Source organism: Staurois parvus, unplaced genomic scaffold (genome assembly GCF_062004578.1).
Source record: "Staurois parvus isolate SC_StPar_1 unplaced genomic scaffold, SC_StPar_1.0 ptg000080l, whole genome shotgun sequence".
In the NCBI taxonomy this organism is placed as follows: Eukaryota; Metazoa; Chordata; class Amphibia; order Anura; family Ranidae; genus Staurois; species Staurois parvus.
The window spans coordinates 7,034,090-7,059,611 of record NW_028317876.1 but is presented as its reverse complement, the minus strand read 5'-3'; the positions used below and the strand labels follow the sequence as shown (position 1 = coordinate 7,059,611).

At 42.1% G+C, this 25,522-nt stretch overlaps 1 protein-coding gene across 3 annotated transcripts in view; it reads right to left on the bottom strand.

Moving 5' to 3' along the window:
- Positions 1–25,522, bottom strand: part of ACSL1 (acyl-CoA synthetase long chain family member 1) — a 118,087-nt gene that overhangs the window by 63,252 nt on the left and 29,313 nt on the right. For 2 of the 3 annotated variants that reach the window (XM_089669611.1, XM_089669613.1), the window contains exon 2: positions 15,573–15,785. In XM_089669611.1, coding sequence (XP_089525737.1) covers positions 15,573–15,767 — 195 coding nt within the window. In that variant the 5' untranslated portion in view covers positions 15,768–15,785. Of the gene's footprint in view, positions 1–15,572; positions 15,786–22,205; positions 22,395–25,522 lie in introns of those variants that run through there. The other variant, XM_089669612.1, reaches the window with a different exon arrangement.

The window sequence follows — 25,522 nt, the reverse complement described above, 5'->3', positions numbered from 1 at the left end:
TCGGGTGCTTGGTTACCTCCTGGCTAAGGCCCTTCTCCCTCGATTGCTGATTTTGGCCAGGTTGTCTGCTCTACGAAGATTCCTGGTGGTTCCAAACTTCTTCCATTTACGGATGAATTTTTCTGTACCCTTCCCCAGATCTGTGCCTTGATACAATCCTGTCTCAGAGGTCTACGGACAAATCCTTGGACTTCATGCCTTGGTTTGGGCTCTGACATGCATGGTTAACTGTGGGACCTTATATAGACAGGTTTATGCCTTTCCTAATCATGTCCAATCAACTGCATTTCCCACAGGTGGACTCCAATCAAGTTGGGGAAACATCTCAAGGATGATCAGTGGGAACAGGATGCACTACAGCTCAATTTTGAGTGTCATAGCAAAGGCTGTGAATATTTATGTACATTGTTTTTTTCGTTTATTTGTAATAAATTGCAAAGATTCAAAACAATCTTCTTTCTTTCATGTCATTATGGGGTATAGTTAGTAGAATATTAAGGAAAATAAAAGAATTTAATCCATTTTGGAATAAGGCTGTAACATAATAAAATGTGGCAAAAGTTAAGCACTGAATACTTTCTGGATGCATTGTATGGCCAAGAAAGAAAAAAACAAAACATGCACACACCCCCCTTTACTATGCTTCTCCCCTCCTGTAAGGCAGAACGGAATGTACAAACAGGATAGTATAACAAAGGCTATAAGTGAAAGTTAGGAGAGTAGACTAAGTGACAACGCTACCTCAATAGAGTAATTTGAGTGTCAGCCTAGGACGAAGTGTTACTGCCAGTCTTACCAGGACATTAACAAAAAAAAAAAAAAAAAAAAAAAGAAAAACAATGCAGCCATCTTCCCCAAAGACTGGCAATCTGTAATATATATAATTTTTGTTCTTGTATTTAAAAAGGAAGGAAGAACAAATATGTCAGATGTTCCACATCCCCTTATTTCTTACACATCCCAATGCTTGCTTGAATTACATTCCCTGTAGTTTACACAAGGCCAGCAGTAAATTCCCTATCTAGCTCTCTCATCTACAACTTCCTGCCACAAATTAGCAAGGTGCTATCCATGGAGTCGGCTCTTACCAAACAAAACTAGAAAGTACACAAGAAAAAAAAAATTATTAAAAGTATGCATGCCCACACAAGTTTAAACCACAAATCAAACAGTGTGGGCGTTCAAACAAAATTATTTGACTCATTGACGGCAAGCTTGGATATTCTAATGAACATTTTTTTCAGAATTTGCAAAAGTGTGCAGAAAGTTCTACTGGTGTAAAGCTATTTTTAGGAAAGCATCAGGCAGATGCAATGATTGCACCTTAGCTCTGGGAATAACAAGATAATATCAAAAGGGAAATTCTACTAACTTATCTCATTGATGTATTCACCCCCTCCACCCTTTGCCTCCATAGTTCTCAGCCACTAGGTAGCTAGATATGGCACTGTCAACTCATTTTGCCAAATAGGACAACTGATAGTGTAAACAAAATAAAGTGGTCTTAAAATCCAATCTAAACTTAGGGTAAAGATTAAAGCTAAACTCCAAGCAGATACAAAATACACATTAAAATTGATAAAAGCAACTTATTCACTCCCTGGTTATCTCTTGCCTTGACTATTGTAACTCCCTCCTCATTGGCCTACCTCATCGCAGGCTATCCCCTCTTCAGTCTACAATGAATGCTGCTGCCAGACTTATCCACCTTACTAACCGTTCCATATCTGCCACCCCTCTCTGCTAATCCCTCCACTGGCTTCCTATTGCCAAACGGATAAAATGCAAAACATTAATAACGTATAAACCCATTTTTTAACTCTGCCCCAAAATACACCAATCTTATCTCCAAATATCACCAAAATGTATGTACTCTCCGCTCCTCGCACGACCTCCTGCTCTCTAGCTCCCTTGTCTCCTCCTCCCATGCTCGTCTGCAGGACTTCTCCAGAGCTTCCCCCATCCTCTGGAACTCTGTACCCCAATTTATCAGACTAAATCGCCTACTCTGCTCACTTTTAAGTGATCTCTGAAAACCTCTCTTCAGAGAAGCCTATCCTGCCCTCAGTTAATAAGGAATCTTCTATTCCTCTTACCAGTCCATCCCCCATAGCTATTACCTTTTGTACCACTAGTCCCTCCCTCTTAGATTGTAAGCTCCAAGGAGCAGGGCCCTCCTAACCCTCTTGTATTGAACTGTATTGTTGCTGTATGGTCTCCCGTCATATTGGAAAGCGCTGAGCAAACTGTTGGCACTATATAAATCTTGTATAATAATAAAAAGCAGTACTGTATTAAATTGTGCATTACTTTTATATCAACCTCAAATACAGCAGTACACAGACTGGAAAACAAATTGGTGTGCTACATGCAAAGTAACATGCTGGGGAGAGAGCAGAGAGTGTATTGTACAACTTTTATCTTGTTTGGAGCTTAAAGCCAAACTTTACTCGGATACCTCTGCTCAAAATGGTCCAACGTCTGCGAGGTCCTTTGCTAGGCTCTTTCCAGATGCCTGTCTTTGGTCATTTTTACTAGCCAGCGCTCTGCCAGAATGTAATCTGAAATGTTCATGAGCAGTTTAGTGTACATTGTACAGAAGACTTTGAGCAGGCAGGCAGGTAGGTCAGTGGAGGAGATTTAGTAAAACTGGAGCGTGCAAGATCTGGTGCAGCTTGGCATACAAACTAATCACCTTCCAGGTTTTAGTGTCAAAGCTTAACTAAACAAAAGTTGGGCCCCTTTCACACGGGCCAGATCCAGATCCCCTGCTTAGCTGACAAGAGCTGCTGGATGACAGGTTTGTGTCAGCTCCACTTATGTAGAACGAACATGGATGCAGTCTGCTCTCCTCTATGGGCATTCGGATGTAAAAACGGACCAGCTGTCCATTCACACCCGACTGCCCTCTGATCTGGACAGACATAGGGGGGAACAGCACCCCCTTCTATTTGTTTTTGGCAGATGGGATTGGAGGTAGCCAGGTGTAAACAGACAAGTCTGTTTATTTCCAATTGCCCATAGAGGAGAATGGAAGGTCCGGTCTGTCTGAAATACAGACAAGTGGAATGAACCAGACAGCGTATATGATAGGTGCCTTAGCAGCTGATTGGCTATCATTATTATGGTTATTATTATTATACAGGATTTATATAGCACCAACAGTATGCTCAGCGCTTTACAATATAATGGGAGACAATACAGCAACAATACAGTTCAATACAAGAGGGATAGGAGGGCCCTGCTCCTTGGAGCTTACAATCTAGGATGCACAGCTGCACCAGATTCTGAGTGCTCCAGATTTAGTAAATCTCTCCCATTGCATGTATCTTCTGCAAATAGGGGCTGTCTACTCAGTTTTTTATTATAGACTTTAGTGACTTTAGTTCCTCTAAGTAACAGGAAACGGGTGGGTGTACAACAGGGTAGGTTTAGAGATGGCTTTAATTTTACTTTATCTTGACTTGCAGGTCCAGAAACATCACACTAGCCTGGCAGTAGCCAAAGCAAGTTAACAGTTAGCAGTGGTGTAACAGACTGAATATTAGCGACCAGTGGTATAACGGAGATTGAATATAAGTAGTGAATGATTTACACGCTAAGCTTTGTAACTGTATGCATGGAAGCATAGAGGAATGTTGTGAGCCCATTAGTGTGTTATTAACCAAGGCAGAACAATCCATGGGTTTTGGCAAAGGTTAGCAATATTAAACCTTCTTAATTTCCTTGAACTAAAGAGATTAAATGTATTCAGTTCAGAGCACAAAAGTTTAAAATTCCCTTAATAGGATTTGAAGTAATGCACACCATGGGTAAATGAAGATTTAAGTGTAGGCAAATTGTACAGTGAAGTGCAAGCAATGGTCACAGGTTCTATAGTCTGGGCACAGTCTCTGCCCAATGCTCTTCACTGTGGAGTTTACATAATCTTCTAGTACAAACTGAATACACAATGGCCAGGTGTCCTTTCTTTCAATATCACCCTGTTATTGCACTGTTATGCTGCCAGAAGCATCGCCTGATCAGGCTCTTACCATGCATACTGGGAGAAGTAAAACATTGCAAAACTAGTTTCGGCTTAAAGGACAAGTTCAACATGTTACATATTCCTCCCTAAAAACAGGAGGAATATGTAACATTTCCCAATGCTGTAGCTGCTGCTGCCTGACCCCCCACCCCCGTGTCAGCAGTACTGGGAGAAGTTGCCCGTATTTAAAAACAGCTTGGCCATGCGGTGTTCCACCCATATGGCTGCATCATTCATTCACAGTGTTCTTTGAATGAATGAACCACAAGTCCCGACAGCCTTCGTGGCTGTCAGCTTTTAGTTCTCAATGAACTACCGCTGCGTTATGAAGCACCGTGGTAGTTCATGGATTCTGTCAGTATATCCCGCTTGCATCCTGTATGGGCAAGCAGATATACTGACAGGTCTGCAGGAGACCTGCATGGCACCGGCGGTCTCCTGATCACTGGTGCAATGCTTTACAGGCTCCTGCAACAAAAAATAACATTTACATTTTTTTTCTTACCTGCAGGTGAACTTATCCTCAAGCCCTCATGCACAGTGGACATTTTTACAGCTGCAGTTTTTAGCTTTTGACTTGTTTTTTTTCTACAGCCAGTAAACTCCCCAGCATGTTATCCTAGGTTTCCATGCACACAGACTGTAGTCGTTTTTTTGGCAGGGGCGTTTTTGGCTGGACAAAAAAAACCCCCAGAACTAGTGGGTTTCTAGAGGAGTTTGTTTAGCTGTAAAAAAAAAAAAAAAAAACAATCTAGTGCTGAAAAAAAAAAAAAAGTGGTAAAATCGCAGCAAAGCAACGTTTTTGGACTTCTTTTGACAAAAAAAAAACCCCACTAAGAAACACTAAAAAATGCAAACGCAAACAAAAAAAGAAAAAAAACACAGCAAAACGCTAATACAAACACAGTAAAAAAAACTCAAGTTTTCAACGTGACTTTACACAGCTAACGTTACTAGCAGTATTAAAAATGCCCAGTGTGCATGGAGCCTTAAAACTTCAAACCAACCCTTTCCTTTCCCAATGTTCCCAGAAACCACTGCGAATATTCAAGGTAAAAACAGATTGTTGTACAGTTAGTCCCCAAGTCTGTCTCACAGTGTGAGATCCAAGGGAAATCTAGTTATTACTCCATTTTGCTTCTCAAAAAGCACAAAAAAAAAAAAAGGGTGAAAGCAAAGCCAAATCGGTCACAGCCCTCACAATAAAAACATTTTTTGTCCATCCTTCAAACAGTAATGTATCGCTCCTCTGTACATACAGTGGATATAAGAAGTCTACATGCCCCTGTTAAAATGTCAGGTTTCTGTGACGTAAAAAAAATGAGGAAGATAAATCATTTCAGAACTTTTTCCAACTTTAATGTAACCTATAAACTGTACAACTCAGTTGAACAACAAACTGAAATCTTTTAGGTGGAGGGAAGTAAAAATAAACTAAAATAATATGGTTTCATAAGTGTGCACACCCTTAAAACTAATACTTTCTTGAAGCACCTTTTTATTGTATTCCAGCACTCAGTCTTTGAGTATCAGCATGGCACATCTTGACTTGGCAATATTTGCCCACTCTTCCTTGCAAAAACACTCCAAATCTGTCAGATTGCAAGGGCATCTCCGGTGCAAAGCCCTCTTCACATCACCCCACGGATCTTCAAACAGATTCATGCCTGGGCCATTCAAAAAAACTTTAATCTTCTGGTGAAGCCATTCCTTTGTTGATTTGGATGTATGCTTTGGGTTGTTATGCTGATTTGGATGTATGCTTTGGGTTGTTATGCTGAAAGATGAAGTTCCTCTTCGTGTTCAACTTTCTAGCAGAAGCCTGAAGGTTTTGTGTCAATATTGACTGGTATTTAGAACTGTACATAATGCCTTCTACCTTGACTAAGGCCCCAGTTCCAGCTGAATAAAAACAGCCCAAAAGCATGATGCTGCCACCACCATGCTTCACTGGTGATGTGCAGTGTTTTTGCGCCAAACATATCTTTGGAATTATGGCCAAACGTTCCACCTTGGTTTCATCTGACCATAACACATATTCCCACATGCTTCTGGGAGACTTCAGATGTGTTTTTGCAAAATTTAGCCGGGCTTGGATGGTTTTCTTCGTAAGAAAAGGCTTCCATCTTGCCACTCTACCCCATAGCCCAGACGTATGAAGAATACAGGAGATTGTTGTCACATGTACCACACAGCCAGTACTTGCCAGATATTCCTGCAGCGCCTTTTATGTTGCTGTAGGTCTTTTTAGCAGCCTCCCAGACCAGTTTTCTTCTCGTATTTTCACCAATTTTGGAGGGACGTCCAGTTCTTGGCAATGTCACCGTTGCACCATATTTTCTCCATTTGATGATGGCTGTCTTCACTGTGTTCCATGGTAGATCTAATGCCTTGGAAATTCTTTTGTACCCTTCTCCTGACCGATACCTTTTAACAATGAGATCCCTCCGATGCTTTGGAAGCTCTCTGCGGACCATGGCTTTTGCTATAGGATGCGACTAACAAAATGTCAGAAAATACCTACTACAACAGCAGAACTTTATTTGGGGTTAATCAGAGGCACTTTAAATGATGGCAGGTGTGTACTGACTCCTATATAACATGATTGTGATTGCGCAGCCCTGCAGCAGTACTTATGCTATAGGACAGAGGGGAAGCGGATAAAGCGGAACTATACTCACCTCAGATCAAGCGATTCAGTGTCTCCACACTCCCTGCTCGGCGTGAGAATTCAGTCAGATTTCACGTTGCCGAATTTGTACAGTGAGTTGCGCATGTGTGGCTCACTGTACAAGGGTGGACAGACAGGTAGGCAACTTTAATGCAGAAGACTCGAAGCATGTCTCTTCTGCATTAACAATCCTGCCCGTCTGACCAGTTTACTAGTCTAAGTTCCATCTTAACAACCAGTTTCCTGCTATGGGAAAAAAAAAAAAAAAAAATACCCACACGAAGCATGAAAAATGCATTAGAAACACATATGAACACAAAAACACACTGAAATATGCACGATTATGCTGCAGCACCACTGTAAACCTAGGCTAAAACGTTAAGATACAAAGCTACAAGGCATGTGTGTAAAAAATAAAAAAGGACTGATCAAAATCTTTGTATCTTTATTCATTTGTCATCTTATAATAAACATGAGCAATTTGGTTAACACACTGAAGCAGCTAAAATTTGGTTTGGTATCTAAATCTCAATGACCTCTGATTAACCCACACATTTTGTCGAGAGGGAGCAGCGCATTTAAAAGAGCTACTTGAGTGGATTATGACGGTACCACTAGGTTTACATGCTTGGGCGATAGAAAGAACTAGCTTGATTCAAATTTTCAGCCATTGTTTGTAGAAATTTCACCTCCTACACTTGTCCTTTAACAAAGTAATGACAAAGATGTCCTCCTGTAACCCTATGACACCTCAGAAACAGGGCGTGTAGTCGTGGGAAAAAGGCTGTGCAGTGCATAAGATCCTAACCACACATGAAATGTAGGCCGAAACATACAAAAGCAGCCCAGGATTTAGGCAGCTATGAGCAATACATTAGTTTATTTTGCGTGCTTTGAGGTCCAGTGATGCAATGCACTCGAGAAAACACAGCTTTAGCAGTGTCTACATGTCTATTAAGATGTTAAATTATAGTGCAGGAGTGTCATACTCAATTTCATCGCGGGCCACAAACATTATGGTTGCCCTGAAAAAGGACAAGTTGTAACGGTAAGACTAGATGTCCAGAACACCCCACCCCCACTTTACATCAGATGTCAAGAGCTCCCCCACCAACAGAAGTCGAGTCCCCCACCCTCCCTTACATCACAATGCACCCCCAGTACCTTGTGCTGCTTCTGGGAAGCTGGCGGCGGAGCAGAGAATCAGAACTTGCAGCATCTGGGAGGAGGACTGGATTCAGCAGCCGGACACTGCTAAATGCGAAGACCAGAACGGCGGAGACAAGGGGGTGCTGCGGCTGTATGGAGACATGCAGGATCTGTAGGAAGAGTTCTGTCGTCCTCTCTGTTGCCAACTGCTGAGACAGAGGGGAGTGGGATAGGGGGCAAAGACAAGCCTCTCCATGGCTGCATAGAGAAAAAGGAGTTCTGTCCTCCCCTCTACTGCAGGCTGCTGAGACAAGGTGGGGGCAGAGACGAGGCAGGTGCTGCAGCCACAGGAGAGGTGTGATGGCCACGTGAAATAGCCTGGCAGGCCGGATTTAGTCCACAGGCCTGGTGCTGGACACATAGTTTCTATAATAAGAAATGTTCCAAGCTTTCAGCTTCAAAGTTTGTTTTTTTTCCCAGTGCAGATCTAAAATGTGATCGTTGCTCCAGGGCAGTGGTCTTCAAATTGCGGCCCGTTTGTGAGACTGGCACTATACTGGCACCAGCAATGAGGCATTACTTCTGACACCAACAGTGGGGCACCATTCCTCCCACTGACACCAACAGGGCACTATTTCGCCTCCTACTGACCAGAGGTACTAGGTAATTTTTTTTAATTTTATTTCCACTGACCATCAAGTTTGATGCATTGTTTACTCTGTGGGGCATTTTCTAATCCCACTGGACATAATCCAGCCCCCCTAAAGTCTGAAAGGTCGTAAACTGGCTCTTTGTTTAGAAAATTTGGAGACCCCCTTCTCTAGGGCAACACAGAAAAAGGTTAAAATTTAGGGATTTAGTGAAATCAGCAACAGTGACAGTATTTCTAATAATTGAAAGTGTCCCTTGTGCTAGTGGCTGGCATGTTAATACGAACGGCTGCACCTGTCACAGGCACTCATCAAAAGTACGACTATCTCTGCTGTTCCTGCCCCACTCTATGCATACATGCTGTACTATTAGCTATCAAATGAATAGTGTGGATGAATGAAAAAAGGTCCGCCTCCTTCATTAATAGAGCGCTTTTCATTATGGGAAGCAGTAGTACAGTTTTTATGAATGAGGGGGAGAAAAGGGCAGGCAAAGTCAGCACTTTTGAAAAGATCAACTGTGCTACTTTATATTTCAATGGTTTATATTGAATAGTTTTACAAAGGAAAATACATAAGTAAAACAAGCAATATCAATGAACAACCTTCCATCGTATATACAGATGGAAACATAAAAACAAAGTCTGCCGCAAAAATTAGCAGTTTAGACAAAACAAATCGTGGCCAATTCGAAGTCAATTATATATCTCGCCTTGCCAACATAGAATATACAATGCAAAGCAGTACAAAAAGAGTAAATTACAAAAGGAATGAGTAGAAAAGGAAAGTCCAGATGAGGGTCATTAAGGCACAGAGGTATTGGATCCACAGGTTCCATGTGTTATCGAATTTCTTCGAATTATTGTGTAGGACACAGGTGAGTGTCGTTAATCACGATCCAATTAAGTTTCTTTGTAACAGACAAGTGGAATGACCAATTGCCTCCAGTGTCTAGCTATAGTAATTCTCGCTGCCAGAAACATATAGGAAATAAAATTTGAGATTTCTTGGCAACATTATCTGGAAATTTGTGAAAGAGCGCTGTCTCCGGGGATCTGCGAATATTTATACACGTCACAGAGTTTACCAATTTGAACATTCGAATCCAAAATCTAGTTATAAGCGGGCATTGCCACCAGATGTGAAACATAGACCCAACCTGGCCACAACGCCGGAAACACATCACAGAGGCAGACGGATGCATCTTTGCAATCTGGGTAGGTACCAGATACCATTTCAACAAAGTTTTATATATAGTTTCAATTTAAGTAGTATTGATAGAAATTTTAGACAGTAACAAGGCGATATCTTGCCAATCTGATACTTCATAATTGACAGCTAAAGCTTTTTCCCAATGTTCCATGTAAGAGAGTTTACAATTCGGGTCAGTGAGGACAGCATATATTGCAGAGACCCGGCCTCTTAGGGAATCCCTATTCCTGCAGGAGAGTTCAAAGGCAGTTAGCAAACGTGACTCGTCCAATAAAGCGAGCTTCGAGCGGATAAATGAGACAATCTGGTTGTATCTAAAGATTTCAGTAGTAGGCATATGTAACTGGTCTTTAAAATATTGCAGAGAATGTATACAAGCACTATTAGGATAGTCTCCTATCCGCAGCAAGCCCTTATTAAAAAGGGGCCGGTGTTAATCAAGGCACAAACTCAGGGCTGCAAAAGATCAGAGCAATAGGTGTATGAGGTGATGCTAGTGACTTGCGGTGGCGTACCTGGTCCCAAACTGCCAAGGAGAATGACAAGGTGGGGCACAATATAGGAGGACATAATCTACTAGGAAGCCAGAGTAACACCCCAATAGCCAAAGGGTGACAGGAAAGAGCTTCTACAGCTGTGCCATTTTAAAAAGTAAATCACATAGGCCTTGCTCACGCAGGCGGTAAAAACTAGCAGTCTGACTGTTTAACTGTCCTCCAAATATGGTGACAGCTCGGGCGAGTACAAAATTTGCAGGTTTGCTGCCAAACAATCGCTCAGTGAAGTGTACAGTTATACAGAACAGCCGACGGTGACATCACCAGCACAAGCACTCTGAAGGAACAGCATACCTGTGCTGTTCCTTCAGAGCTGTGGCCGAAACTCCCACGTGCATGTGAGGGAGTGAACCTGTGGCTTGACCATTCAAGTAGCCACAGCCCAGGAACCCCCAAGAAAGACTGGGTGAAAATGGAAGCCCTGTCAGCAGGGACAACACGCCGCTGGAGGGCTTCGTTCTAAGTGGCTAAATGGTTAGCACTTCCACCTGGCAGTACTAGGGTCGTTGGTTCGAATCCCAACCACGGCAACACCTGCCTGGAGTTTGCATGTTCTCCCTGTGCCTGCGTGGGTTTCTTCCGGGTACTCCGGTTTCTTCCCACAGTCCAAAGACATGCTGGTAGGTGAATTGGATCCTGTCTAAATTGGCCCTAGTATGTCTATGTATGAATCTGTGAGTTAGGGACCTTAGATTGTACACCCCTTGAGGGTTAGGGACTGATGTGAATGTACAATATATATGTAAAGCACTGCATAAAATGATGGTACTATACAAGTACCTGAAATAAATAAGGCAAGTCTTTCATAGTGTGCTTGTATGCAATGCATATTAGCACATGATATTACCTTGCAGAAGGAATTTTCTTTAACCACTTGCCTACCAGGCACTTATACCCCCTTCCTTACCAGGCCAATTTTCAGCTTTCAGCACTGCCACAGTTTGATTGGCAATTGCGCGGTCATGCAACATTGTACCCATATGAAATTTTGATCATTTTTTTCTCACAAATAGAGCTTTCTTTTGGTGGTATTTAATCGCCACTGGGCGCTTTACCTTTTGCGCTATAAATACAAAAAAGTGCAAAAAATCTGAAGAAAAAAAAAAAAGTTTCTTTGTTTCTATTATAAAATTTTTCAAACAGTTAATTTTTCTCCTTCACTGATGTGCGTTGATGAGGCAGCACTGATGGGCACTGATAGGCGGCACTGATAGGCAGCACTAAAGGGCACTGATAGGCAGTACTAATGAGGTGGCACGGATAGGCGGCACTAATATGCAGCACTGATAGGCGGCACTGATGATGGGTACTGATAGACGGCACTGACTGGCATCACTGCTGGGCACTGACTGGCACAACCCCTGGGCACTGACTGGTGGCACTGACTGGCAGCACTGGTGGGGGGCACAGGTGGTGGGAACAGGTGGGTGGCACTTCTGGGCACAGGTGTGTGACACTGCAGAGTGGCACAGGTGGGTGCACTGCTGGGCACAGGTGGGTGATCTGCTGGGCACAGGTGGGTGATCTGCTGGGCACAGGTGGGCGGAGCTAGTGGGCGCACTGCTGGGCACAGGTGGGCAGAGCTTGCGGGTGGCACTGCTGGGCACCGATCATCAGGGCACTGATCATCAGTGCCCTGATGATCGGTGCCGATCCCCGCTCTGACAACTGCCAGTTCTCGGCAGTACTTTCCTCACGATCTGACAGCGTGAGGAAAGTGCAGCCAAGAACCGGCACTTGCATTTTCCTCTGATCAGCGCGTCATTGGACACCGCTGATCACGTGGTAAAAGGCCGCTGTGATTGGCCTTTTACCACATCACGTGATCAGCTGTGTCCGTAGGACACAGCTATCACGGAGATCGCCGGGTGCGCGCCCCAGAGCGCGTTCTGGGAGGACGTCATATGACGTCCACCCAGAACTGGCCAGCCGCAGTGTAGCCGTCATTCGGCTATCTGCGGTCGGCAGGTAGTTAAGCAAGTTCACTACCGTTTTAAAGTTCAGGTTGTACTGAGAGGTAAAAAAAAAAAAAAAAAAAAAAAAAAAAACACTTGCATGTTGCTTTTACTGACAGAATTATTATGTATTACATTTATACAGCACTTTACATATTTACTATGCGTTCACATCAGTCCCTGCACTCAAGGAGCATACAATTGAAGGTTTCTAAAAATATTAGGTGCTAGGCTATTATAGTGACTTTTTATTCTTCTGAATCACTTTCCTGAATAGCAAAATCATGAGTCAGAATGTTATCAGCATTCTTTTGCTAGGTCAAATAGAGTTGAAACAATGATAGCACAACAGCCAGGCATCTACCATTTACAGAACAAAAAGTTCATAATAGGAAGTGTCCATGTTTCTCTCATGGCACACTTCCTACATTAAAGGATGATGAGCAATGAACAAAACTCAGGGAAATAAGGCCCAGACAAGCAAGCCAACTTTCCACTGGGGTTTTCTTTCTTCTACAAATTGTTCCAGCACACAAGATGTGAAAATTTAAATTGTCCCCTGGCCATGCCCAGCTCAATACTCAAGAGACACAACCTACAAGAATGAAAGATTCCACAGAGCAAACAGCCTCTAGACAACATTCCAAGAAGTGTGTCAATAGTAGGCAGAATAGATTACAATAGGTCATCCAACTTGAGCAGGATAGACATCTCATCAGTATGCAATGCCTTTGAAAAGGACAAATACAAAAAGCTCATGTAAGCACCAACAGTACTTAATACATAGTATATTAAACTATATTACCGATCTTCAATAACCTACATAGCCTGTAAGCTTTAAAGGTTTTCTGGAACTGCACTTTCAAAACATTACGGTCATACATTGACATCCCTGCTTATGATCCTCCTCATGTGTCATACATTAGTGACAAAGTGACATTAAAGAATTTTTTTTTTTCTTAGATGCTCATAGTATTGACTTGCATGCTCTTGCTATTCCTTTTAAAAATCTCTATTATTTTCTTGCTTTCATTGCACCCCTTTCCGTGTTATTATTATACAGGATTTATATAGCACCAACAGTTTGCTCAGCACTTTACAAAATAAAGGGAGACAATACAGCAACAATACAGTTCAATACAAGAGGGATTTGAGGGTTGTCCATCTTTATGTATTTGGGTGCCCCCTTTTGCTGGGATCTTTGGAGTCTCAGTTTGGCTTCGGCTCTCCATCCCCTCCATATCTGTGCACCGAGAATGGCTACACATAAGGTTGTAGCTCTAAAACAGTCAGATCCTGCAAGGCATACAGAGCACACACATACCTTGGCTGGTGCGGAGAAAGGAGGCGGAAACATTTTTAGAGAGTAGAGCATGAGCATGTAAGGCATACAAGATGCATCTCATTTAAAAAAAATTGGCTTTAAAGAGGCACTGAAGACCGCAAATTTTCTCCAACTGTCCCATTCCTCAATGGCATCGTCTTCTGTCTACCGGTTTTCGGCCATCTTCATTGGCCGGCATGGAATGACAGCACTCCTGCATACGCACAGGGGGCCCTTATTCTGGCACGCAGAGATCAGGCTGGCTGCTGTAAGCTGTGCCATGGCATGCACAACTTGGTTTAAATGCGGGGAATTGCTGAGATCAGACAGGTAGGTGAATTTTATTGCAGAAGATATATTGCATGTTTCGGTTATAAAAAAACCTGCCTGCTTCCAGTGAATAGCAGCAGAACTTTAGTTCCACTTTAATATAAATCGTAGTCCTCATAAGGACTCTTATCAAAACGTGCAGCTCCACTAGATTCTGCAACATGCTGCCAGATGAGGAAGTGGCCCAAAATGTCCATGATCGTCAGCGAAGCTCTAATGCAGCCTTCCCTCAACATTTTCACCACTGAAAAAGGTCTGGGTTTTGTGTTTTATTTTAACTGGATTAAAAAAAAAAAAAAAAAAAAAAAAAAAAAAACCACAACCCCACCCACCACATGTTCAGGTCTTAGGGAAACCCTATTAAAATTATATCTACAGTTCATGGGGCATTTGCATGCTCGGAAGGTTTTGGAAAGTTTTTAAAGGACTAAAGAAAAAGGATACACTTCCATTCCCCTTCTCTACATAACAAAAAATATCTTCAGTGATATCATGAAATGAAACAGAAATTGTAGTGATCTCCTAATTTGGTGATCACTATAGGCAAGAGATCAATCTGACACTCTCTTCAAGGAACCCCTAGCAACCTGTGGAAAAACCTTGGTTGAGAAAGGCTGCCCTAACAGTTACATTCGGTATGGTAGTCCTACAGAAAGATGATTTTATCAACATAAAAAGTTTTAGTTGGCAGAAAAAAAAAAAAAAAAAAATAATAGTTTGTGTGGAGTCACACATGTGCATTGCAGATTGAAGCTCCGATTTCACAGCTGATATAGTAGTTGTTCACCAGTTCAGGTTGGGTTTACATCAGGTACAGGACAGGTTAGTCAGGTTCAGGCCAGTATCTTAACCCATTCACAACTGATGACGTGTGTGGTTTAGAAACGATTTCCAAATAAGTCAATAGCCAGTTAACAGCACTGGACCGCACTTCTCTGAAATCGGACACGACTCTTTTCAGTCCGCACTGAATACGCACTGCCAGTGCACCGGACATATGTGAACAGACACTATAGGAAGCAATGTTTTACATGTCATGCGGATTGGATGCAGTTCAAACTGGATCGGTTACAACACCACTGCTTTATCCAGCTTTTACACAATAAGTCTATGTATTTATGACTTTGGTGTTTTAGTTCCTCCAGCATTGTACTGATGCATGTTATTCTACTAGAGATATACAGAGTTAATTTGGTGTCATCGCTCCCATAAGAGGAAAGTTTGTCACTACAGTATTCTCAAATATATAAAAGCCAAAAATGCTCAACAACATACTTTACTAAAAAGGTAGTTTAATGCTCTGTTAATTTAAAATTAGAATGGTTACAGAAAACATCAAAGTTTAGATAGAAATCCTTGTTCAGTTAAAAAAAACAAAAAACAAATAAAAATGTAGCCACTCCTTTGCTGAAATACTGTAACCTCGAGGCCAGGGATAGCAGTGAATGTACAGTATGTAAATTGTTGTGTAAATTGTCAGCGCCATACAAATACCTACATAATAAACACGTATGTCATCTTTCCTTATAGAATATGCAAGATCTTGGTTAAAGAGAAGAGGACACAGCGAAGATGGAAATTCCAACTATGGTGTGTAGATTTAAGCAATTCCTTCTAAACCAGTTGTCCCCAGGCTGCTCCAGAGCATACGTCTAGACAGGTGCTGCACACTATTATAAAGATAGCAAAAGAGTTACCTTGACTTCCACCGACTGCATGGCCAAGTCACACGGGGGTTTCAGGGCTTTTGGTCTTGTAGCGTACCAGTAAGTGGTTAAAGCAGCAAACGCACCAAAGCCCATCAAGGTGTTGGTGGGAAGAGTGCGTACATATTGGTGAACATCTCTCAGCTCAGGGATCCGAAGACTCCTGAATATCTCGTGTGCTTGCATTATTAGTGCTCTCTAGACCTGTGGGAGGAGCAGAGTGGGAGGGGGGGAAAGCATTAAGACATGTACAAAATTAACACTGCAATGGCTTTGTACAATTTGCAAGCTAAAAACCACTTTCATATATTTAGTAGCAAATCAGAACAACAATTGCAAGCATGGACTTTCTAATATTGAAAACATTTACAGGTCTACCAAGTCGCTATACTTGCTTTGTATGTGAAAAGGAAACCTGTGCAAAGAAAAACTGCCCCCCCCTCTGAAAAAGCTGGTTGCCTGGCTGTTACTGGCTTCAAAACGTCAGAGCTACCAAGCCCATAGGACATCTAGAGCTTCTAAATCTGCATACATGTACCAGATTCTCAGAAAGAAACGGAAGCCACCAGCATTACAGTCAACTGTTTCAGTAGGTGGTCAGAACTGTCACCATATAATCCACAGTACTGGTTTCCTATTAAATACTTCTGTGTATAAAACAGCGATAAGTAAATACTCACCTTCATCTAATAAATGCAAATAAAGCAGTCATTTAGAGAAATGGCTTTTAATTACGGCTCATAGTCGTGGCTAAAAGGGATAAATGCTTGAGTGCTCTATGCCATGTATCCGCGTGTGCAAGTCATCTGCCATTCACCTCTCTGGTGTACACAGACTGACACTGACAATCAGCGTGGGTTGGCTCTGTAACACACAAAATGGCCACTGCCCCAGTCTAACTGGCCTTCACAGCAAGGAGCACATGTAAGGGCGACACATGTCAAACAAAAGAGAAATATTCCTGACTCAACATGCCAACCAGCCTGAAAACAAACCGAATTGACCTGTCCAACAATATGCGTTAAAAACAGGGGTTTAGTTAGCACACATTTGCAAACACATGCGTAAGCTACAGAGCCTCATCACGGCACCCCAGTATTCTGTAGTTCCTAACTCTAAAAATTTAGGGAGCCCCTATAGTAGAGGCACATGTATTTAATGGATAGACCAAGGGCAGTTGGACCCGAGGAAGCCCACCCCTCCTTAAACAAAAAAAAAGGTACAGGAGCGCACTGGACACCCAGCATGTAGCACAATGGCAGCTAAGGTGTCCAGTGCACCCCCTCACCAACAATTCAACAGTACAACAAATGGCCACTGCCCCAGTCTAACTGGCCTTCACACCAAGGAGCACATGAAAGGGTAACACATGTCAAACAACAAAAGCGAAAAATGCCTGACTCAACTTGCCAAGCAGCCTGCAAACTGAATTAACCTGTCTAAGAGTAGGAGTTAAAAGCAGGGGTTTAGTTAGCACACAGTTGCAAATACATGCATAAGCTAGAGCCTTATCGCGGCTGTTGAATTATTGGTGAGGGGGTGCACTGGACACCTTAGCTGCCTTTGTGCTACATGCTGGGTGTCCAGTGCATTCCTGCACCTTTAAGGAGGGGTGGGCTCCCTCAGGTCCACATGCCCTTGGGTCTACACATTTGTAGAGTTAGGAACTACATAATATCAGGGTGCCGTGACTAGGCTCTGTAGTTTACGCATGTATTTGCAAATGTGTGCTAACTAAACCCGTTTTAACGCATACTGGTAGGCTCCATGTACACGGGACATTAGGAAAACACTTCTGAACGATGGAAACTGACTGCTGGAAAATGTAGGTTACAAAACATCTGTTTAGCTGCGTTTGCATACCGCTTTTATAAGTGTTTGCGTTTAGAAGCATTTTTTAAAGATAATCTCAGGAGACCTTCCAAAATGCACAGAAAGCACTGAAAAACAGTAGAAAATTACAATTTAAGACATTGAGAGAAATAGAGAGAACAGAAGCAGAGAGAGCAGTATGTGTTGAGAGGACCTGTCTTTTCTAGTTGCATTTACTATGGATCCTATCATGATCATAATGCAGCATATTCTACCATTTTTTCCTTCACACAAAACCTGGAACTGACTGCGCTGGTGTACTGGGTCCATTTGAATACATGGAAAACACTTTGCATGCATTTCTGATGGAAAAAAAGGCTCTGGACAGCATCTGGATATGGAACAGTTAAAAAAACGCTTATAAAAACGCAAATGCTTATAAACATGGTTAGCTGCGTTTACAAGCATTTGAAATGCTGATAAAATCTACTCCTGAACGCAAGTTTGGTACGTTCAAAAATACCACTGTAAACTCAAGTGCCTGTAAACGACAGTGTACATGGACACATAGGAAAACATTAGGGAAAGTTCAGAGGCTGCTAAACACAAAAAAAAAAACCAAAGCTCCTGAATGTCAGTTTATCAGCTGCAGTGTACCTGAACCCTTAGACTCGGTTTGTTTACAGATTGGTTGGCAAGTTGAGATAGGAATTTTTCTCTTGTTGTTTGGCTTTGTAACATAGCTGCCTTCCCTGCACTGTGCATGACAGCCTGTATTTCCTGTAGAGGACAAGATAAGCCATCCAATATTCTCCAGAGATGGAGATACACAGAGCTAACCGTTCCTAACACCACTATAACTGTTCTATTAGACAACGCATGTGGCTCAGTTCCCTGTCAAGGTGTTCCATGCATCTAAAAGACACAATTTTTACCCTATCTACACATAAGCTAGGTCAGCCTCTCAACCAGGGTTCAGTGGAACCATAAGGTTCCTCCAGAAGGTTGCTAGGAGTTTCGGCAGCAAGTAACTATTTGTACCTCTCAGATAGGTCCCCCCAGAAGAGGAGGTAAGGGGCTGCTCTGTGTAATATCATCGCACAGAGCAGGTAAGTAGAACATGTTTGTTATTGATAAAAAAATAAATTTCCTTTAGAACAGTTTTAATATAATCATTTGTAGATTGGCCACTAGGGGGAGGAAGCACTCTGTTCATTACTCTGTCTCCCACTGCTGAGAGATCTGCTACAGAGTGGGCATGGTTTTCAAAGGGTCGGCTAGCTCAGGCTTGCATTGTGAGAAATTGCAGTAGGCCCCAACCATAATGTAATGAAACCTTAACTACTACCCAATGAAACCCTGACCAAAGTTGGCTACACAATACTCCAATTCCCCCATCCACACATTCAAGGTGATGCAGAGATCCTCCCCACCATGTCATTGTATTCTGCTGTCAGGATACACTGATCAGCGCTACAGTGAATTGGCTGCATGTGCTGATCACAGTAAAAATTCTGTTCAGTAGAAGTCAATTGTCAAATCGACATCTCATTTATTTATTACAGGTACTTATATAGCGCTGGCAATTTACGCAGCACTTTACATATATATTGTACATTCACATCAGTCCCTAACACTCAAGGGGCGTACAATCTCAGGTCCCTAACTTACATTCATACACACACTCATACTAGGGCCAATTTAGACAGGATCCAATTAAGCTACCAGCATGTAGTTGGTGTGGGAGGAAACCTGAGTAACCGGAAGAAATCCACGCAAGCACAGGGAGAACATGTAAACTCCAGGCAGGTGGTGTTGTGGTTGGGATTCGAACCAATGACCCTAGTACTGCCAGGCGGAAGTGCTAACCATTTAGCCATTGTGCTGCCCGCTCATGAACAGGAACAGTCATAGATTGAGCAAAATTCAGCTAGTCCCTGCAGAGCTGGTTGAATTTTGATTTATGGCCAGCTTTACCCATACCCCTTCCCAATCGCCTTCCTACTCTTAGCCCCCACCCCCACCTTTTTTCCCCCTCGTTTTGTTCTCACCATTTGTTTCTTCCCCCCTCCTTTACCCACTCCTCTCCTTACCCACTCCCACCTCCCTGTACCATAATTAGCCCATCCCTCACCTAGTCCTCTTTACTGCCTACCTCTGCACGGCAAGCTAAAGCTGGTCTTGAGCATCTCCAGTGTAGTTAAAGAGGAGAATAGTTTTATATTACCATGCAGGGGGGCTGTGCCCACACTACATGGGTTAACTGCTCATTTTTGTCTAGGGGATTGCAGAGCAGAGATACTTACTTAGTCCGCCAATCCTCCGAGCACAATACCGGTCCCAGGTGATCCTATTCACCCACTCACCACCACCACTCTAGCAATCTTGCGAATGAACGTTCCTTACATCATCATGCACATTAGACCAGCTTTGGATACGAGGATGGCAGGTACATTCCACCACTGGACGTGGGGTGGTGGTGGGGGTGGTTTGGTTTTCTGGAGGATCGGGTAAGTATAACCGTTCAGTGCACTCCTAGACCTAAAATGAGCAGTTAACCCACGCAGTGCAGGCACAGTCCCACTGCACGGGAGGAAAAAAAAAAAAAACATTTTCATAGAGTTCTTTAACTATAAACTGGAGATAAAGAATTCTTAATTCTTTTTTTATTAAAAGGGCAATGCAATACAAGGCCAGCCATAAAATCACAGACAGTGATAAATAAGTACATAACATGGTTTAAAACATCAATATGCAATTGTCACATTTATCTCTTAACATGAAGACCTTATAAAAGGCCAAACGTGCCAGAGACAGCAACACAATATGTAGGATGTGTTATATTCAAATAGTAAGCACCATTCCCAAATTTTGTACACAAGGTACTGTAATTCTTTTTGAACTTACTACAGTCATAGCGCAAATTTGTAAGTCATGCTATTAAGAACTACCTGAATTTGTTGCGAGAATCAGTAAAGCTACCAAAAATGGCAGCAATTTCTGAATATGGTGCAGCCATTTAAATGGGCCATGCCGGCAGAAAGGGGTTTATTGAATTCTGGGGTCTAGGTTTTGGTTTCCCCAGTTCTTGGACCCTTTTCTCCCTACTTAATCATTTCCCCCTTAACCCTATATGAATCTTTATACCATTTCATACGTTCTTGCACATTGACGTCAAAACCCCCAGAATTTTAGGCATTCACATACAAAAATCTAGGTTGCTGGTCATTATTTTACGCATACAGATGCATGTACAGTAAACCACCTTGCTAAAAAGCAGCTAGAATAATTTGCACATTTACACACGCAAATACACATAAAAAGCATGTACTATACTGCCCATCCCCATTTAAGTGGGAACTTTCTGCCAGGAATATCTGATGTTCATACACGAATATCACATGCAAGAATCTTGTTACTCTTTTTATTGTTGCAACACAAACATTGTAACGCTGTAAGCATACTCTGTAGCCTTTTCTTTATTTGAAATGTAAATAAAATACTGAAAGAGGAAAAGAGACTACAAACAAAACACAAACACACACGCGCGCGCACACGTTACGGAGCTTGGGATGCTTCCAACCACAGATGTGTGCATAAAGTCCGACACCACCCCCTCCTGGGCCAAACCAGAATTTGACAGAATTGCAAGGTATGCAACGCTGATAGTCTTATTTTGACCCCTTTGACCTATTTAAACAAACTACTGAAAGCGTTTTTGTTTAACAAAATAAAAGAAACAATAGTATATGCATGTGCAACCTTGAATAATCACTTTTTAAAGTGCTTTTCGAATTGTCTTTAAAACAGGTGATTTGGATGTTGTAAACTCCAGTCCAGTGGGGGGATTGCGCATTGCAATACAAACTAGTTTTTCATATTTTGTTTGATTTACAAAATGTATTTTTTTTTTTTTTTTAATATGGTGTTTATATGTGTGCTGTCTATTGTTTGTACTTTTTTCATTTATATATTTTTTGTTCAGGTGTACAGCATTAATGTACACTAAAAGTTAAATAGCACAGTGTTAAAATATACGTATTCGTACATTGAATGTATTGGTCTTGTTATATATTATCGGTAAGCAATAAAAATTCTTGTTGATCCTGCCAGAAAGCTTTTCAGCTGATAACTTCCAGGGCTCTCTCTGTGCTGCACTGTTGTCTGTTACAGTGTTCTCAGCTATCTCTGAAGACTGTCTACATACAGTCCACATTATGAAGAGGAGAGGGGGAGGTGTTTGCAGTTCTGTCCTTGGCTGACAATCTGCTTTTCACATATAAAGTTTGGCGAGCGAGTTATCACCCTAGGACAGGAAGTGGCAGGATCATCATGTAAATATAAAAGGAAGCAAGCCTGAAAATGGAAAGATTGTAGTCGCCACATCTAAAAAGGACAGGTAAACAGCAAAAAAACATTACATTTTTGTTCCTGGCTTTTAGATACAATATGTCAGTTCTGAGGAAAAAAAAAAAAAAAAACACTGTAAAATTCATTTATGTACCAGGTACTACATCCATACCTCAAACCTTCTACGTGGCAGCATATTAACGAAAAAAAAAAAAAAAAAGAAACCAAAAACACACACACACACACACACACACACACACAAAGCCATAATTTCAGGTTTACTTTAATATGCAAATACCACAACTTCCCCTATAAATTGTACTTAAATAACCCAGACTCAAAAATCTACGGGCACGTCTAGATCTGCAGCAATAATAATACATTCTTCATTCAAACATCAAATTGCAACAACTCCTGTATGAGGTCAATAAGTATCTCTTATAAACAGAGAAAGCAACTCACCAGTCTGCGCCTCTGAAAAGTGACAGGACGCCCGGCTGCAATGGACATTTACGTGTCAGCTGTTGTAGACAAGGACTCTTGGGACACAAGTCACATGCAGAGGCCTGGTACTTAATGCTTAGTAGGCAAAAGGTAACAGAGGCGGGTAAAGGCCAGTGACAATCTAATCTGGCGAGAGTCACCCCACATGCAGAGGGTGGCATCCCTGACACAATGACATGCAGACTGCAGAAAGACTGGCAGCGACAGACAGTCACTTGCTGACCCTCACTTCCCACTGGCAGGAGAAACATTAACCCCTTACCGACAGAACACACCAGCAAACACTGTGGTAGGAGATTTCAATAGCTGCCAGTGTAAACTGTAGAAATAGTTACTCTTGTATGCTTTTACGATTTCATAACACACACTAAGCATCGTACATAGTGCACTTATTGATGAAATTGAAAAAAATTAATCTGTTATGAGTTTTTGCACTTTGGCTTTTATCACTGTTATATCAATGTCTAAAGCTGAACTCCAGGGTTTTTTTCAACTCTTCTCTGTACAAGGGAGTCACCAATAAGGACAGCAATCCTAGGTGCTGTTTGCTACTGTGTATAAGACCTTGTGAACACTGAACATTTTTAAACACTGCTCCTATGGGCGTCTAGCATGTTTTCTTCTATGTGTCCATGCAAATACACACACAAAAGGCGTCTAAGAGCAGCAGTGTTTTGCCAGAAAACTGCTTTCCGCGTGTAAACATGCGATAACGCTAGGCGTGTTCAGTGCTTGAGCGTTAATTATAATTTATTCTGCCCATTAAAATGAATCAACACCCAAGCGCTTCATGCCCCTAAACAAGCTACAAACATTTACAAGCGTCATGTTTTTTCAGCCAAAATGCCATTGCCACGAGAAAAGGAATCTAGGAGCGCTAGGCAAGCATCATGTGTGCGCGAAACCTAAAATGTGATCGCTTCACTTACGCCTGATGCTATAGTCAGCGCTCTCCTTCTGGCACAGTGTTCAGGCAGGTATCGTTTCGTGTAGCTGCCCTCTCCTCTATTCACAAAAAAACCTCATATGCTGTTCATTGAATGCAAAATGTCCTGCTTTGTGAACTAAACATTTTCTGAACTACAGATTACATTCTCTTCACAACATAGGAGGGAGGTGTTCTGTAATTTATGGCAGCGAGTTAGGCAAAGCTGATTAGACTCCTTGTGATAACACTGGTGGAGTGAACAGGACACATGGCAGCACTTTCAATGATCTATTTATCAGACCAAAAAAAAAAAAAAAAAAAAAAAAGCACATATGGGGAAGTTAATGGTTAGCATACACTCTAAGCCAGACCTAACACCCACATGCGAGGCTAAGTGTAGCAATTTTACACGATGATCATCCTCATTCTAGTACTACAAGCCATTTCTGCAGTGAACAAAGTGGTAATTTTAAAACACAGGTAATATGAGACACCAATCACACTTGACTTCCCATTAAATGCTGTGCATTTGTTGTATCACAAAAGCAATACAAAAAACACCAAAAAGCGCAAGAAAAAAAAAAAAGTTCACACCTGTACAAAGATCATTTTCTCCCAGCATTTGTACACACTGTAATTGAGACTTCAATAAATGTTTCACACACACACACCATTCTGCCACAAGGTGTCACTGGCCAGGACTGACACGGCCTTCATGGTAAGAAAAAAATAAGCATTTTACCATGCCAGAAGGCGATGACCAGCCCTGAATGTTTATATGAGAAGTAGAATGTTAGATAGACATAACTGTTACAAAGCCAAGCATATCTTAAGCTGGCCTTACACGGATCAGTTTCCAGCAGATTCCTGTATTGTCCAAATCTTTTTCCCATGGAAGGACCTGTGAGACCCAACCAGCACAACAAAAGCAGATTTTTCATTTGACTTTTGTTGAAGGAGCAAGGTAAATTTTTGGCACCTGCATGCCAGTTGGATAGCAGATTCATCCATACGAGTTTACCATCTACTTCCCCCACCAAGTGGTAGCCATAGTTACAAATCTGGCAACTAAGATTACGGATGTTCAGATTTTGGACGCTTTGACACAAGTAAAATGTTTATCAACTGATTTTAGAATAAAATGTGTTTTTATTGCTTGTTGGTTCTTTTTTAGAAAATCCATAGGTCTACAACAATTCTAGGGGCATATAATGGGGTTGGACAAAATTAAGGAAACACCAGGTAAAAGAATGAAATCGTTACCGAATGGCGTTGGTCTGCCTCTGGCATCCAAGACAGCCTGAATTCTCCTTGGAATTTTTAAATACAAGTCTTGGATGGTAGATAATGGAATCTGAGACCACCCTTCATTCAAAAATCATTCCAGTGCTCGCAGAGATGCTGGAGGTGGGAAATGAGCCCGAACTTTATTCTCCAAAATGGACCATAGTGGCTCTATGACTATGGGAAGGTGAGAGATTTTGTCTGCATGCCAACACCAGCTGTGTTTATTTGAGCATTATCATCTTGGTAAATGGCGCTGTCTTCAAGAAACAATGTCTGTACCATGGGGTGCTCATGGTTGGCCAAAACTTGCACACGGTCTTTGCAGGGTCTCTACCTCTCAAGGTGATGGGGCCTGCAGAATACCCATATGGCTGCCCAAACTATGATTGTGCCTCCATCATGCTTTACCGTTGGCATAAGACAGTCCTGGTCATAAGCTTCGGATGGTGTTTGCCACACGTAAACACGTCCAGTGGTTGGGAACAGTGTGACGCTTGATTCATCGGACCATATCATATTCTTCCATTGATCGATAGTCCATGATTTATGGGTGCTGCACCACTCTCTCCTCTTCTGAGCATTAATATCAGTCACTAATTGTTTGGCAATTGCAGCTCATCCGTGAATGTTTTGCTTATGGAGTTTCCTCCACAGTTTTAGTTGACAAGGGCTTTGAAAGACTGAGATGGAGACCTTTTGCTGCAGTTTTCTTATTCTGGGTCACAATCCTGTGCTTTTGTCCGTCTCTTCTGGTCAGTTGACCGTGTAGACCGTACTTATACAGTTTCCGAGAAAATGTCTGATAAGCATGTGGTCATAACCTTTGATACTGTACCTCACAACATGGCAAATAAATTGGCAACTTCAGGCACAGAGGCACCAGCTTAGCAGGCACCAACAATCTGCCCTCTTTGAAGCTCATTAAGCTCTGACATGACTCCGTATTGCTAGCAGTGCATGCATTGAATGACGAAGGTGAGGCTTCCCACCCAAGTGTCTCATCACACAGTGGAAGCAAAAGAACTACATCACTTCTGCTTTCAACGCAAAACGTCATCAC